At 57.3% G+C, this 12,968-nt stretch overlaps 5 protein-coding genes across 5 annotated transcripts; 3 read left to right on the plus strand and 2 right to left on the minus strand.

Annotated features, from left to right (window-relative positions):
* Positions 1-158: 158 nt before the first annotated feature.
* On the plus strand, positions 159-5,548 carry BKA78DRAFT_298095 (PLU-1-like protein-domain-containing protein; the record flags this gene model as incomplete). Its single annotated transcript, XM_066886862.1, has 4 exons — positions 159-614; positions 718-766; positions 821-4,421; positions 4,468-5,548. 4 exons carry the CDS (start codon positions 159-161, stop codon positions 5,546-5,548), a joined length of 5,187 nt encoding a protein of 1,728 aa, XP_066740971.1.
* A 569-nt stretch (positions 5,549-6,117) lies between these two features.
* BKA78DRAFT_183392 (60Kd inner membrane protein-domain-containing protein) lies at positions 6,118-7,748 on the plus strand. Its single transcript, XM_066883449.1, has 3 exons — positions 6,118-6,214; positions 6,270-7,049; positions 7,102-7,748. The coding sequence occupies exons 1-3, from the start codon at positions 6,137-6,139 to the stop codon at positions 7,633-7,635; spliced, it is 1,392 nt and encodes a 463-aa protein (XP_066740972.1). The 5' UTR covers positions 6,118-6,136; the 3' UTR covers positions 7,636-7,748.
* Positions 7,749-8,288: 540 nt separating this feature from the next.
* BKA78DRAFT_374269 (uncharacterized protein) lies at positions 8,289-9,753 on the minus strand. Its single transcript, XM_066892788.1, has 2 exons — positions 9,398-9,753; positions 8,289-9,322 (listed from the first exon to the last, which is right to left on the minus strand). Exons 1-2 carry the CDS (start codon positions 9,530-9,532, stop codon positions 8,330-8,332), a joined length of 1,128 nt encoding a protein of 375 aa, XP_066740973.1. The 5' UTR covers positions 9,533-9,753; the 3' UTR covers positions 8,289-8,329.
* Positions 9,754-9,920: 167 nt separating this feature from the next.
* On the minus strand, positions 9,921-11,279 carry BKA78DRAFT_355273 (uncharacterized protein; the record flags this gene model as incomplete). Its single annotated transcript, XM_066891879.1, has 3 exons — positions 9,921-10,686; positions 10,734-11,152; positions 11,202-11,279. The coding sequence occupies 3 exons, from the start codon at positions 11,277-11,279 to the stop codon at positions 9,921-9,923; spliced, it is 1,263 nt and encodes a 420-aa protein (XP_066740974.1).
* Positions 11,280-11,502: 223 nt separating this feature from the next.
* Positions 11,503-12,540, plus strand: BKA78DRAFT_321396 (outer membrane protein Tom13). The gene is made up of 2 exons (XM_066889020.1): positions 11,503-11,920; positions 11,985-12,540. Exons 1-2 carry the CDS (start codon positions 11,633-11,635, stop codon positions 12,105-12,107), a joined length of 411 nt encoding a protein of 136 aa, XP_066740975.1. The 5' UTR covers positions 11,503-11,632; the 3' UTR covers positions 12,108-12,540.
* The last annotated feature ends 428 nt before the right edge of the window (positions 12,541-12,968 follow it).

Genomic DNA, 12,968 nt, shown 5'->3' on the forward strand with positions numbered 1-12,968 from the left:
TTCCTCGACCCTTCACCGCTGCACGATACCGTCGATATCTGCTTTTCCACTCCTCCTGACGCCGACCCCCCGCTCGTCCGACCACCCGATCCGCAGTCAGGCTTTTGCCATCCGATATTGTTTGTTGAACTCGCCGCAGGAGACGGGTCATTTCGACCATGGCGGTCTCGTCTGCCGCACCAGCTGGTCCCGGCCCCGGTCAGATAACCTTTCGCGCAAGTCCTGCTCAACCGGCTTCGACGCCCTCGGGAGCTCGTGGCAGCAAGCTGGGAGGTGCGACGGCCTCAGGTAGCGCCAACACCGCGCCTCAGGGCACGTACAGCACCCCCGTCACCAACGGCAACATGCCCACTTTTCCGCTGAGCGCGCGCAAGGCGGAGCCCTTGGACTTGAACACGGTGGAGCGACGCTGCACTCCAACAATGGCGCGCGAGGTTTCGAGGTCGAATCGATTATTCGGACTGGAGGAGGCACCCACGTATACCCCAACTGCGGAGGAATTCAAGGACCCCATGGAGTACATGCGCAAGATTGCACCAGAGGGGCGCAAATACGGAATAGCCAAGATAATACCACCCGAAGGTTGGAATCCAGACTTTGCGATTGACACCGAGGTACGTGGCGCGATGCGTGAGCGCTTGACGGCCGTATTGGCACCGACCATGATTTTGGGCAACGAATTCCATGCACATTCTACGAGGCTAATGGTGAACATAGCGATTTCACTTTCGCACGCGCAAGCAAGCCCTCAACTCAGTTGAAGGAGGTGAGACTCGACCCCACTTGCGTTGAAAGCGGCTCTCACGGCTAACGGAGACAGGCACGCGAGCCAATCTCAACTATCTTGACCAGCTCCAAAAGTTCCACAGGTCACGGGGAAACCATTTGAACCGATTTCCCAGCGTCGACAAGCGCCCTCTGGATCTGTTCAAACTCAAAAAAGCCGTCGAGACGCGCGGCGGGTTCGACCGTGTCTGCAAGGGAAAAAAGTGGGCAGAGATCGGTCGCGATCTTGGCTATAGCGGCAAGATAATGTCTTCGCTGTCCACGTCGCTCAAGAATTCGTACCAAAAATGGCTGCACCCTTACGAAGAGTACCTCAGCATAGCCAAGCCTGGAGTCCATCAAATGCTCGAGTACGAGAACGGCGGTCCCTTTACGCCGTCGCCGGCACCTTCTCCCTTGAAGAAATCCCAACACAAGTCTGGTTCAGTCCGTCCCGAATCGCCAACGGCTCGCGCATCCGCCGCGCTAAATGCTTCGCTCCATGATGTCCCGCCATTGCCCCAGGAACAGGAGCTACCTCAGCCTAGGGTGTCGTCTGGATTCACCGCTGTAAACTCGGGAGGGTTTACTGCTGTGAATGCCCCTCAGCCAACCCCTGTGCCCCAGTCGAGCGGATTTTCGGCAATCAACACACCCAATGGTATTCAGCAGGCACAGTCTACCAACTCCACTCCGCATCGTCCGGTTGATAGCCCGTCTACATTATCTGCCAACAACACTCCTGACCTTCGGCCACCGGGACTTTCTACTCCTTTGTCTAATGGCCAACTTCAGCAGCTGAAACGGGGACTTTCTGAGGACGCCGCCTCGCAGACCAATGGCGACTCAGACAACTCTGGTCGACGAAGCAAGCGCTTGAAGAAAGACTCAGCCCCCACAGTGGCTGGCTCGCACATGACTCAGCCGCGTGCATCCGCGCCGCGCACAGGCATGCCTAGAGATCGCTCCAAGGACAAGCCGGGTGACTACTGCGAGACTTGCGGCAAAGCAAGCGACCCGACCGCAATCTTGCTTTGCGATAGCTGCGATGCCGGCTACCATCGCTACTGCCTAGAGCCTCCTCTCAAGACGACACCCGACTATGACTGGCACTGCCCACGCTGCCTCGTTGGCGACGGCGAGTTTGGCTTTGACGAGGGTGGTGTGTACTCGCTCAAGCAGTTCCAGTTTAAGGACCAGGAATTTAGGACACAGCATTTCCGGGACAAGATGCAATTTGACCCCGTGCTAAACACCAAGCGGCAGCCCAGCGAGGATGACGTTGAGCGCGAGTTTTGGAAATTGGTCGAGAACGTCACCGACAAGGTCCCAGAGGTCGAGTATGGCGCCGATGTTCACGTCACCACGCATGGAAGTGGCTTCCCCACGCTCGAAAAGAACCCGCGCAATCCTTACTCCACCGACCCTTGGAACTTGAACATCCTGCCTCTGCACCCTGAGTCCCTCTTCCGCCACATCAAGTCCGATATTTCCGGAATGACTGTTCCATGGCTCTACGTCGGCATGTGCTTCTCCACGTTCTGCTGGCACAACGAGGACCATTACAGCTACTCTGCAAATTACCAGCACTTTGGAGCTACAAAGACGTGGTATGGGGTGCCGGGCGAGGATGCGGAGAAGTTTGAGAATGCCATGCGCGAAGCGGTCCCGGAGCTTTTTGAGACGCAGCCTGACTTACTCTTCCAGCTGGTGACTTTGCTGACCCCCGAGCAATTGAAGAAGGCTGGCGTCCGTGTCTATGCTCTCGATCAAAGGGCTGGACAGTTTGTCGTCACCTTTCCTCAGGCTTACCATTCGGGCTTCAATCACGGATTCAACTTCAACGAAGCCGTCAACTTTGCGCCTCCTGATTGGGAGCCTTGGGGCGAGGCTGGCGTGGAACGTCTCCAGGACTTCCGGAGGCAACCATGCTTCTCGCACGACGAGCTCCTGCGCACCGCCGCAGGCAGCAAAGACATCTCCATCAAAGTTGCCAAATGGCTTGGGCCCGCCCTCAGTCGAATGTTGCAAAAAGAGCTCACCGCACGGTGGCAATTCATATCTAAGCACAAGGCTTTGTGTACCAAATCGCAGTGCTCCCTTGATCCTCCCTCGCAGAAACGACTGTGCGGTTTTGCATTGGAGCTTCATGACGACGATCTATCAGAAGAGGAAATGCTCTGCAGCTTTTGCAAAGCATATGGCTATTTGTCACGATTTATCTGCAGAAAATCGGGCAAGGTGGTGTGCATCAAGCATGCTGGAGAATACCAGTGCTGTGATTCAACCGAGGAGGAGCGCTTCCTTGGTTTCAGGGAGGATCACATCCTCATTTTCCGCCAGACTGACTCTCAACTCGAAGCAATCGTCAACAAGGTTGTAGACAAGGCACGATTGCCGGATGAATGGTCAGAAGAGCTCGACAGGTATCTTGCCGAGGAACCTCAGCCTGATCTCAAGAAGCTTCGCAAGTTTTTGATGGATGGCGAAAAGATACCCTGGCCATTGCCTGCTCTTCCCGAGTTGAAGCGTTACGTTGACCGGTGCAACGAGTGGGTCGAAAGAGCCACCGCCTTCACGACACGCAAGCAGCAGAATCGACGAAAGACCGATCGTCCTTCCCGCAAGTCGACCAGTAAGCAACACGCCGAACAAGAGGAAAAGGACCGCGACGTTCGGACGGTAGAGAACTTGAAGAGGCTTCTTGCCGAGGCAGATGAAATCTCGTTCGACTGCCCCGAGATTGTCATATTGCAAGAGTACATGGACAGCATCAGTGACTTTCAAAGGCGCGCCCGGGCCACCCTCGAAGAAGTGCGCCATACGACTGTGCGACCAACCCAAGAACTCGATGACCTGCTTGAACTTGGTCGAAGCTTTAATCTCGACATCCCCGAAGTGGACCAACTCGACAAGGTGTTGCTCCAGCTAAAGTGGTTTGACGAAGTCCGCAGCTACCGGGAGCGCTCTCAGACTCTCCAGGATGTGACCGACTTCATCAAGCGCGGCACCGAGATGGGCATACCTGAGGGGGAGCCCAACATGCTTTGGCTCAAGGAAGAAAAGTCCAAAGGCGAAGTTTGGGAGAAGACGGCTCGGGAAGTCATGGCACAGGAAATGGTCAATTACCAACAACTCGATGCTCTGTCGGCCCAGGCTAAACACCTCCCTGTTTCGTCCGGTACGCTTGCGCAAGTTGAAGCCATTCTCAAGAAGCAGCGCGATGCGCAAGAGCAGATCAAGAGTCTGTTCCTCCGAAGTAAAGACCCTGATTTCAGGAAGAGACCAATGTACAAGGAAGTTCGTGAGGCAATGGAGGCCTTGAACGAGCTCAACAGCAAGCCAATGGGAACACTCGATCTCGAGAGGGAGCAGAAGCGACACGAGGACTGGATGCGAAAGGGCAAGAAGCTCTTTGGCAAAGCCAATGCCCCTTTGCACATTCTACAGCAGCACATGGACCTTGTCTGTGCAAAGAACGAGGCCTGCTTCGAACTCGGTGACCAGCCTAGGATGCCGGTAGAGCCTGCGTCGAGGCATGTGACGCCCACATCGGAAGACAGCGAAAATGGTGCTGGTTCGACAAGAGACGTTTTTTGTATCTGTCGCAAGCCAGAGTCTGGAATGATGATTGAGTGCGAGGTTTGCCATGAGTGGTAAGTCATTCCATCCCTGCTTGATCTCACAAACTGACCTTTTTAGGTATCACGGAAAGTGTTTGAAGATTGCGCGGGGCAAAGTGAAGGACGAAGACAAGTACACTTGCCCCATCTGCGACTACCGAGTCAAGATCCCGCGCGACGCTACTCGTCCGAAGCTTGAAGATCTTGAAGCCTGGCAAGACGAGATTCCGAATCTCCCCTTCCAGCCCGAGGAAGAGGAGTGCCTTGAAAGGATCATCGACACTGCCAAGGACTTTCGACGGTTCATCTCAAGCTACGCATGTCCCTTGCTATCAACACCCGATGAGCTGACCACACAGCGCTTCTACCTGCGCAAGCTTGAAGGGTCTGATATTCTGCTGGCGCAAGAGACCAACTTCTTCCGCCAGGAGCTGCACAAATGGGCCCCGGTGACCAAGGAGCCGCCACCCAAGGTTGAAGTGTCGCTGTCAACCCGCAAACCTCGCCCGACCAAGACGCAAAAGATCATGGCTGAATGTGGCGTTGACAATCCGGACGACATTCCACCAGAGAAGCGCGCGAAACTCAAGAGAGGAAAACGCAGCAGCGTCAGCAGGATTTCCGGACCCCTTGAGTCGCATACGCCACCTGGACTTCCCCATGGCTACACTGAACTTCCCAGTGGGGCCGTCATAGGCGCGACACCTGTAGACGCGACCTCGCGGCAACACCCCTCGTTTTCTTACCCTGCTCATACTTCGGCAAGCGGCTTTGGTGGAAGCACTTCGAATGCTTTTGAACCAGCCATGTCATCTTTCGCGCCACACCACCGCGGTGGCTCACCTCCTTTCCATCCTCGATCTCCATCCGCAACACCGGCAAACATGGATCCGGCCATGTTTGGCTCCAATGCCCCGTTTGGCACGTCCGACCCGGCAGCGCCGTCGCCGGTGCGCAACATGTTCAACAACAGCATGGGAAGCAGCCAAGGCGGCGCAGAAGGTGATCGAGACCTTTTTGCTGATTTCACCACCAATGATGCTGACGGTGAAGGCATGGGTCCGCCTCCCACTAGCCATGCCGAAGATGCGCTGAACCTGACGGTCGAGGACGGCGAGGACGAAGACGGCAAGAAGGTGAACGACTTTGCTCAAGATTAAGAGCAATCGACTGGCCATCGGGGCCTTTTACAACAATCCCCCAATCTACTCATTTGCGGCGCATAGTAATGGTTAACACGGACGTGGGTATATCACAAAGCACTGGCATCAAAACGGTGCATTAAGGCAACGGGCATCGGATACGGGAGTATTGGCGGTGGTTTTTCTTTTTCAAAATCTTCGTTCGGCATGGCCAGCTAGGCTCTGGCTTAAATCAGTCTCTTTTCTTTGCTTTAATCGTAACTCGACTTGCCTGGATAGAGGCAGGAAGAGGGATGAAAACATTACAGGGCCCATGGGGACAACCCGCGCCGTCTTCTTCTTTTAAATGTTACTAGCCTGGATGGTTGCTGAGTAGACGATTGACTTTTTAGTCGAATGTATCATCAAACGGAATATTTGCAAATTCGAATCCAAATTCATCCCAAAGTTGTACACTCGGTCGTGACCTTGAAGCTCCGCGGGCGCACGGACCAAGATGCATGTACGGCGGACGGCAGCGACCAACATTTTCTCCGCCAACTTCAGAGCTCCATCATCGTCCGGATCCACCGTGCACTCCCGGTCAACACCGCCCACAGCTTCAGCATGTTGTTAAGTAGAGGGCTGCGGCCCGCCAATGCCGCTCGCCTGCCTCTAACAATCGCCTCCTCCTCTCCCAGATCAGTCCGTATTCGACAATTGCCTTAATAGACCTCGTGTGATTCTAACATGTCTCCAGTTCTCCACCGCGCGCCTGGGAAGTCCACTTCTCAATGCCTCGACCACAAGCAAATCGGCGCTCCGCACCCCCCTCGTCCTCGGCTCAACCGTCTCCGCCATCCGCTTCGCGTCCTCCACGTCCTCCGCAACACAATCGCAACTCGATGCCGCGCTCGACGAGTCGGTCAAGGCGTCTGCCGACGTCGCCGCCAGCGCAGCCAACGCCGCAAATGCGAGCGGGCTGAGCGAAGAAGCCGCACGCCTGGCATCCATGCCCGAGCACATTGGCTACCTCAAAGCACTTGGTCTCGAGTACGGCTACGGGCCGACAGCGTGCATCGAGTGGCTGCTGGAGCACGTACACATCTACAGCGGGACGGGATGGGGCGCGTCAATCATCATTACGGGCCTGCTTATGCGCCTGGCCTTGTTCAAACTCGCCGCCAAGGCCTCCGACACGGCAGGCAAGATGTCGGCGGTCAACGACATTGTGGGACCCGCGCAGGCGCGCATGCGCGAGGCGCAGAGCAAGCAGGACCTCACCACCATGATGCTGGAGCGCGATCGCATCGCCCAGGTCTACAAGAGCGCTGGAATCAGCCCCTTTAGCCAGTTCATCCCCGTCGGTGCGAACGTTGTCATTGGTTTCTGCACGTGGAAGCTCCTGAGGGCCATGTCGAGCTTGCCGGTGCCTGGGTTTGAGCATGGCAATTTTCTCTGGATAACGGACTTGACCTCGGGTGATCCGTATTACATCCTGCCGCTGGCCATGGGCGGTTTTCTGCACATGATTGGAAGGGTAAGTCGGAAAGGTCCCGCAACTTTGACTGAAGATGCGCTGACAGAGTCAGCTCGGCGGTGAAATGGCCCAAGGAACCGGCGCAATGAACCCGCAAATGAAGTTCGTCATGGTGTGGATCATGCCCGTCATCTCAGTGCTCGTCACGGCATCGCAGCCGGCCGCCATCCAACTCGCCTTTGTCGTCACCACCGTCTGGGGCGCGCTGCAATCCTTCCTGCTCCGCAACCAGACCGTCCGCCGCATACTGCGCATCACGCCGCTCTACGTCAAGAACAATTCCAACGTCATCGACGTTAAGCCGCGCAGCAGCGTGCAAACGTTCAAGTACGAGGCGCCCAAGCCCGCGCCGGGAAGCAAAGACTACGAACCAGAGCACAAGGACCTGTATTGGCGCATGAAAAAGGGCGTCACTGGCATTGCGGAGAGCGGGAAGAAGCGCATGCAGGACGCGGGTCTTGCGAAGAAGGACGAGTCGGGCTTGCCCAGGCGCATGACGTCCAAGTTCAAGGAGCAGGCCCAAAGGTACGAGGAGAAGAGGCAGGAGGAGTTGAAGAGGGAGAAGAAGATCAGGGGCAAGCGTTGAGTTTGTCGAAGAGAATATTTTGTCCATGCATGTAGGTTTGCTGCACAGTCAAGACGTGCGTGCGCATACGGTTCTGGTGTCATCTGTTCGGATGTAGAAAAAGATCTCTGGTTGGGAGGCTTTCTGGACATTTCCAATCCAATCGAATTGTTGGCAAAGGGGTATACCGGTGGGCCCTCGGGCCTCAGTCATGCTACTCCCCTCCAACCTGCCTTGTTCTCTCAATCAGATGTCGAACGTAGCAAGCACTCCTCTGCCCCAAGGAACCATCAGCGGAGTTCCCCAACTTTCAACGGACCACTTCAACCACCATGGATATGTCTGGACTTGCCTCAACCTTTCAAGCGTAGTGGCTGCTCCTGAAGTGAGCCGCGGGGTCTTCGAGTCGGTGACGGTTGCTCCGGGCGCACGTCTTCCACTAGACGAAGCTGGTCGAGCGTGAGGGATTGCTCCAGGTACCCATCCAGTTCTCCGCCCTGACGACTGTTTCCACCTCGACTGTCTTTCCCTGGGCTTTGCGTTTCTTTTGCAGCCCATTGCTGAAGGAGATGTTCAGAGAGGGGTTCGCAAATGGGCATGGAGTGCTCATCCCGTGTATCAGAAACTTGAACATTGGATATCTCATCTCCGCTCTGAACTCCACTCCGCCACCAGTGTCATCGCCTCATGCCAGGACCTCCCTCGGTCAAGAGACCTATGCCTTCTTCCATTGCAGACTCCACGTCCACTCGCCCCTCCTGAACGGCACAACCTCGACCTCGCCCTTCTCATGCCTCAGTTTCTCCGGCACACGCTCCTCACCCCTGCTCAACGTAATCGTCTCCTTGCCCTCCCTCTCCCCCGCCTCCCCACCATAAAACTTCCTGCCGTTCTCGCTCAAGAAGCGCACCAGCTTCTCCTCCGTGACCTCATCCTCGCTAATCCACTTCTTCTCAACCGCCTTCTCCAACGCCTCGACCACGAGCTGGACGGCATGCATCTGGGTAAACACGCCGGCGGCGGGCGGGCCGTCGGCGCCCGTCTTCTTGGCCGCCGGGTGCGGCGCGCTGTCGCTGCCGAAGAAGAACTTGGGGTCGCCCGAGACGGCGGCGCGCAGCAGCGCCAGCCGGTCCGCCGGCAGCTTGGCCACGGGCTTGCAGAAGTGCAGCCCGTTGCCCACCACGTCGTCGACCGTCAGGTACAGGTGGTGCGCCGTGATGGTGGCCGACACCGAGGGCCCGCACGCCCGCACCGCCGCCACCGCCGCCGCCGTCGTGCAGTGCTCCAGGATGATGCGCAGGCGCGGGAACGCCGCGTGCAGCGCGCGCAGCGTCGGCAGGAAGCGCGCCTCGGCGTTCAGCACCGTAATGTCCTCGCTGTCCTCCTCGTCGCCCCCCTCCTTTTTGCCTGCGGTCGGCGGCAGCTCGCCGTGCAGGTTCAGCACCATGTCCTGCCGCTCCATCTCGGCGAAGACGGGGTAGAAGGCCTCGTAGTCGAGCACGCCGGCGGCGCTGTTGGTCGTCACGCCCGCCGGGTAGCTCTTGACGCCCGTGATGCCGGCCGCCTTGGCCTCCTTGATCGTCGACGGCGTGATGTCCGGGTGCAGGTACAGCGACATGAGGAACGTGACGTTGGGCTCGAGGGCCTGCAGGCGCGCGCGGTACGCGAGGGCCGCCGGCACCGTCGTCAGCGGCGGGATCAGGTTGGGCTGTCGTGGCCAATGGTGTTAGCACTGCGAGAGACGTTGCTTGCAACTTTGCAAGAGCTCCCTGAGAGAGCATACCATCACGTAGACTGTGTTCACTCCACCCTGCCTGATCGTAGGCACGACTGTCTCCATCATGGCGCCGTCGCGCAGGTGGACGTGCATGTCCGCCGCGGCGGGCAGCTCGAGGCCGTCCAGCTTGTTCAGAGGCATCTCAGCAACCGTCCGTGTCCTGTGAAAGCGCGATTGAACAATGTCGCAAAATAAGAGAGTGTGGGGTTGTGGAGGAGGGGGAGGGGTACAGAATTTCCATATCCTTGTCGGTCGTAGCGGAGTTTAGATTCGGCATTGGCCAATCACATTTACTGATTTCCGAACTTTAAATCAACATGAGAAGAGTGCAACTGCGACGGCAATATGTATTGAGAATTCGGAGCCATTCACAGCTCATTCTATGAAATTTCCGATCTCAGCTTGTAGAGCAAGATTTTGAATCAAGGCTCTCTGGCCCAATTTCTAATCGCAGGAAAAAAGCCACCTGCACCATCAATCGCAATTACTTCTTTCCCTTCCCCGACCAGACTTGCACTCGAGCAATCGTCTATTTCCACTTTTGGACCACCACGCCACCACGCTTGAATTCCGCCATGTCACCCAAGACCTGGCTCTTGTCCTCGAGTTCCTTGTTGGGGAAGGTCGTCATCAAAACGTACTGGCGCTGGAGGCTGGCCGGACTGGAGGCGTTGACGAAGCTGTAGAGATCGCCAACAGTGTGGGTAGTGTTGAAGCGCGATTGCAGACGAGTGCCGTCACCAAGACGAATCTGCATCGTCAGGGTAGGGACAGCATCGTCGACGTTGACTGCAGGCGTGGGAGCAGAGGCAGCAGACGAGCTCGACGCGGCTGCGGCGCTGGACGAAGCTGCCGCAGCTGTCGGGGTGGAGCTGCCACTCGCGGCCGCTGGTGTGGGGCTACCCAGCCTCTGGCCTTGGCCGGAGAAGGGCTTGTACTTGGGCTTGGGCGCGACGTAGTCCTCGTCCTTGTGAGGATATACCTCCAGATCAACCTCCTGGTTGGGCTCCACGTCGAGAATGTCAAGAGGCGCGCGTCCACTGTTGATCATGTCCAAGAGACCTCTGTTGGCGGGATCATCGTAACGGAACAGGCGGCCGTCGTCAATGGAGAAACCATCGCGCCAGAGGTGCATGATGCGGCGGACGTGTTCGGGACGGCGGGGAGCGTTGGCATTGGGGTCGGGAACGGTAACAGAGGGCGCGTCGTCGCCACCCAAGGTACGACCTTCTCCGTGGAAGAACGAGGGACGCGACGAGGAGTCTTCATCATCACCGCCGGGACGAGGAACATTTCTAGCACAGTCAGCCAAATTCCATCCATTTCCTCAGGTCTTGCATACCTCCTCGCACGGTCGATGATGTTGTTGATCTGGTCGCGCGCACTGGGGCCGCTGTTGGGGTTCTGCACAGCCAAGCCAGACTTTTCGCCACCAGCAAAAAAGTCTTGATCCTCCCCCGACTCGTCATCATCATCGTGAGCGTGGCCGTGGCCCTGGGCAGGGCCGCCCTGGTTTTGGAGATCACGCAGCGTCCTCAGGCCACCCCGCGCGCGCTGTGCAGACGACGAGCTGGAAGAGCTTGCTTGTGCTGGGTCGGGTGCAGGAGCTCCGCCGAGGGTGCGAGGGCCGGTGTAGTCGGCTGGGGCCGCCGCCTCGGCAGCTGGTTCGGGAGAAGCTTCTGGTGCCTCGTCTTGCGCGGCGTAGTGCAGTGTGATTGCATTTGGAACGTCCCACTCGGCCATTCTCAGCGCGTTCTCGGCCTGGAACTGCGTGTTAGCAGGGTGAAGGGCTGGCGACGGGCAAGACTACCTGCTGCGGACCAACGCCAGTGACGGAGCAGAACTGCGAAATAAGATCATCGCGCTCAGCACCCGAGGGCTCGGCCATGATGGAGGATCGTAGAGGGAATATCGAGGTGAAGCTGATTGATGGTGTGTTGAAAGTGTCGAGTGGGCACCGAATTGGAGAGGTGGAGTGTTGGATGGCGGAGGAGAGGTGGTTGAGGTTCCTGTGCCGGTGGTGGTGCTAAGGAAGTTGAGCTTGCTGACTCGCGGCGCAACGTCACCGTCACTCGAGCTCCAACGCGCGAGCGAGGGCAGCTAACCAAGCGCCAAGCAAGCGCGCGTCCACTCACCGCCCCCGCGGTCCACCCTCCGCCCTCCGCCCATCAACCACCGCCGACGACCCGCATCCCGTCCTCCTAGCCTACGCCCACGTATCCCCGCAATCCCTCGTCTACCATGGCTTCTCCAGGTCCTGAGCCGCGGAACGCCATGTCCGAGTCGGTCACGATCCCGTCCGACAGCGAAAACTACGACGGCAACAACGAGCTGTCGTCGTCGGCGTCGCCCGCCACGTCGTCGAGCAGCAACTCGCCCGTCATACTCTACACGCCGCCCACTTTGTGGGGCCTGGTGCGCGGCGCCGCCATAAACCTGGTGCTTCCCTTCATCAATGGCTTGATGCTTGGCTTTGGCGAGCTGTTTGCCCACGAAATCGCCTTCCGCCTGGGTTGGTCTGGGACCAAGGTATGTTGGAGTGCTCAGCAGCTTGCCGTACCTTTGCACAAGTTTGACCTGACACTGGCTGCAGATCTTCCCGGCCCGGCGAGCACAATCTCGCCCCGTCGGACCAGGCGTCGAGGCTCACAGCGACCCCGTCCGCAGGCGGCGACGGACCGGCGAGGAGCTCGACATGTACACGGCCATGGAGTGATGAGAGCCGACAGGGACACGGTAGTGAATGGTGTTTTCCATATCCCTCAAGCCCCACCAAGGGGGCCAACAGAATCAACAACAACAACAACAACAAGACTTGCATTGTCATCACGGACGGGCGCTACCAAAGAAAGAGGAGACAGACGGACGGTTGGAACGGGTTGGGACGACATCTTGTACTGTACATATGGCCGGCGGGCACGACGCCATAGATTCGCCCGGCCCCGCCCCCACCAGTTACTTGCCCACGAAGGGACGGCGTTACGAAGGGTTGGCTGATGAAAGAAAGACGACCGAGTTGGGCATGATAGCGTTGTAAAAGCAGCTCAGCGTGCATGCTTTCTCAAAATCAAAATCAAAATCAATGCTGCAAGGGGTGCTCAACCTCCCAAATTACCATTTCCCCAAATCAATTATTCCCTGCAAACCTCACCACCCCTAGAATCAAAAATCCCAAAAGCATGTGCTGCCAGCATAGGTACCATGAGCCGCCGTGACGCGCGACAAAAAGAACATGCCGCGGCCAGCGGAACGCGTGTGAATTGAACCCGACGCCTCTCGCAAGGCAGCGCCAAAAAGGCGAGAAAAAAAAAAAGAGGTGATGTTGCAAGTACATATACAAGTACACCAATGCACACAAGTATAGCTCTTACAACATCACCCCCAACAGTTGGTGGCGTCATTGGGGTACATATACATGGAGACATTAATCCAGGCTTACAAGCAACGCAACACAGTCGACGACTCTTTTGCGTTGCATTGCCTGAGCAATCGCCAACATCGAGTGCGTTGCTCAAGATACGTCCTAATGGCGTTGAATTGTCTTCATCATTGGGATGCTGCGGCCTCTCAAAATCGC

Source organism: Phyllosticta capitalensis, assembly GCF_038381095.1.
Source record: "Phyllosticta capitalensis strain CBS 128856 chromosome Unknown BKA78scaffold_9, whole genome shotgun sequence".
Taxonomy (NCBI): Eukaryota; Fungi; Ascomycota; class Dothideomycetes; order Botryosphaeriales; family Phyllostictaceae; genus Phyllosticta; species Phyllosticta capitalensis.

Coding starts and splice junctions, on each gene's coding strand:
- BKA78DRAFT_374269 (XM_066892788.1), bottom strand. CDS start 9,532: ATGCCTCTGAACAAGCTGGACGGCCTCGAGCTGCCCGCCGCGGCGGAC. Junction 9,323..9,397: donor TGAACACAGTCTACGTGATG/GTATGCTCTCTC, acceptor TGGCCACGACAG/CCCAACCTGATCCCGCCGCT.
- BKA78DRAFT_321396 (XM_066889020.1), top strand. CDS start 11,633: ATGGCTTCTCCAGGTCCTGAGCCGCGGAACGCCATGTCCGAGTCGGTC. Junction 11,921..11,984: donor TGGGTTGGTCTGGGACCAAG/GTATGTTGGAGT, acceptor CACTGGCTGCAG/ATCTTCCCGGCCCGGCGAGC.
- BKA78DRAFT_183392 (XM_066883449.1), top strand. CDS start 6,137: ATGTTGTTAAGTAGAGGGCTGCGGCCCGCCAATGCCGCTCGCCTGCCT. Junction 6,215..6,269: donor CCTCCTCCTCTCCCAGATCA/GTCCGTATTCGA, acceptor ACATGTCTCCAG/TTCTCCACCGCGCGCCTGGG. Junction 7,050..7,101: donor TTCTGCACATGATTGGAAGG/GTAAGTCGGAAA, acceptor TGACAGAGTCAG/CTCGGCGGTGAAATGGCCCA.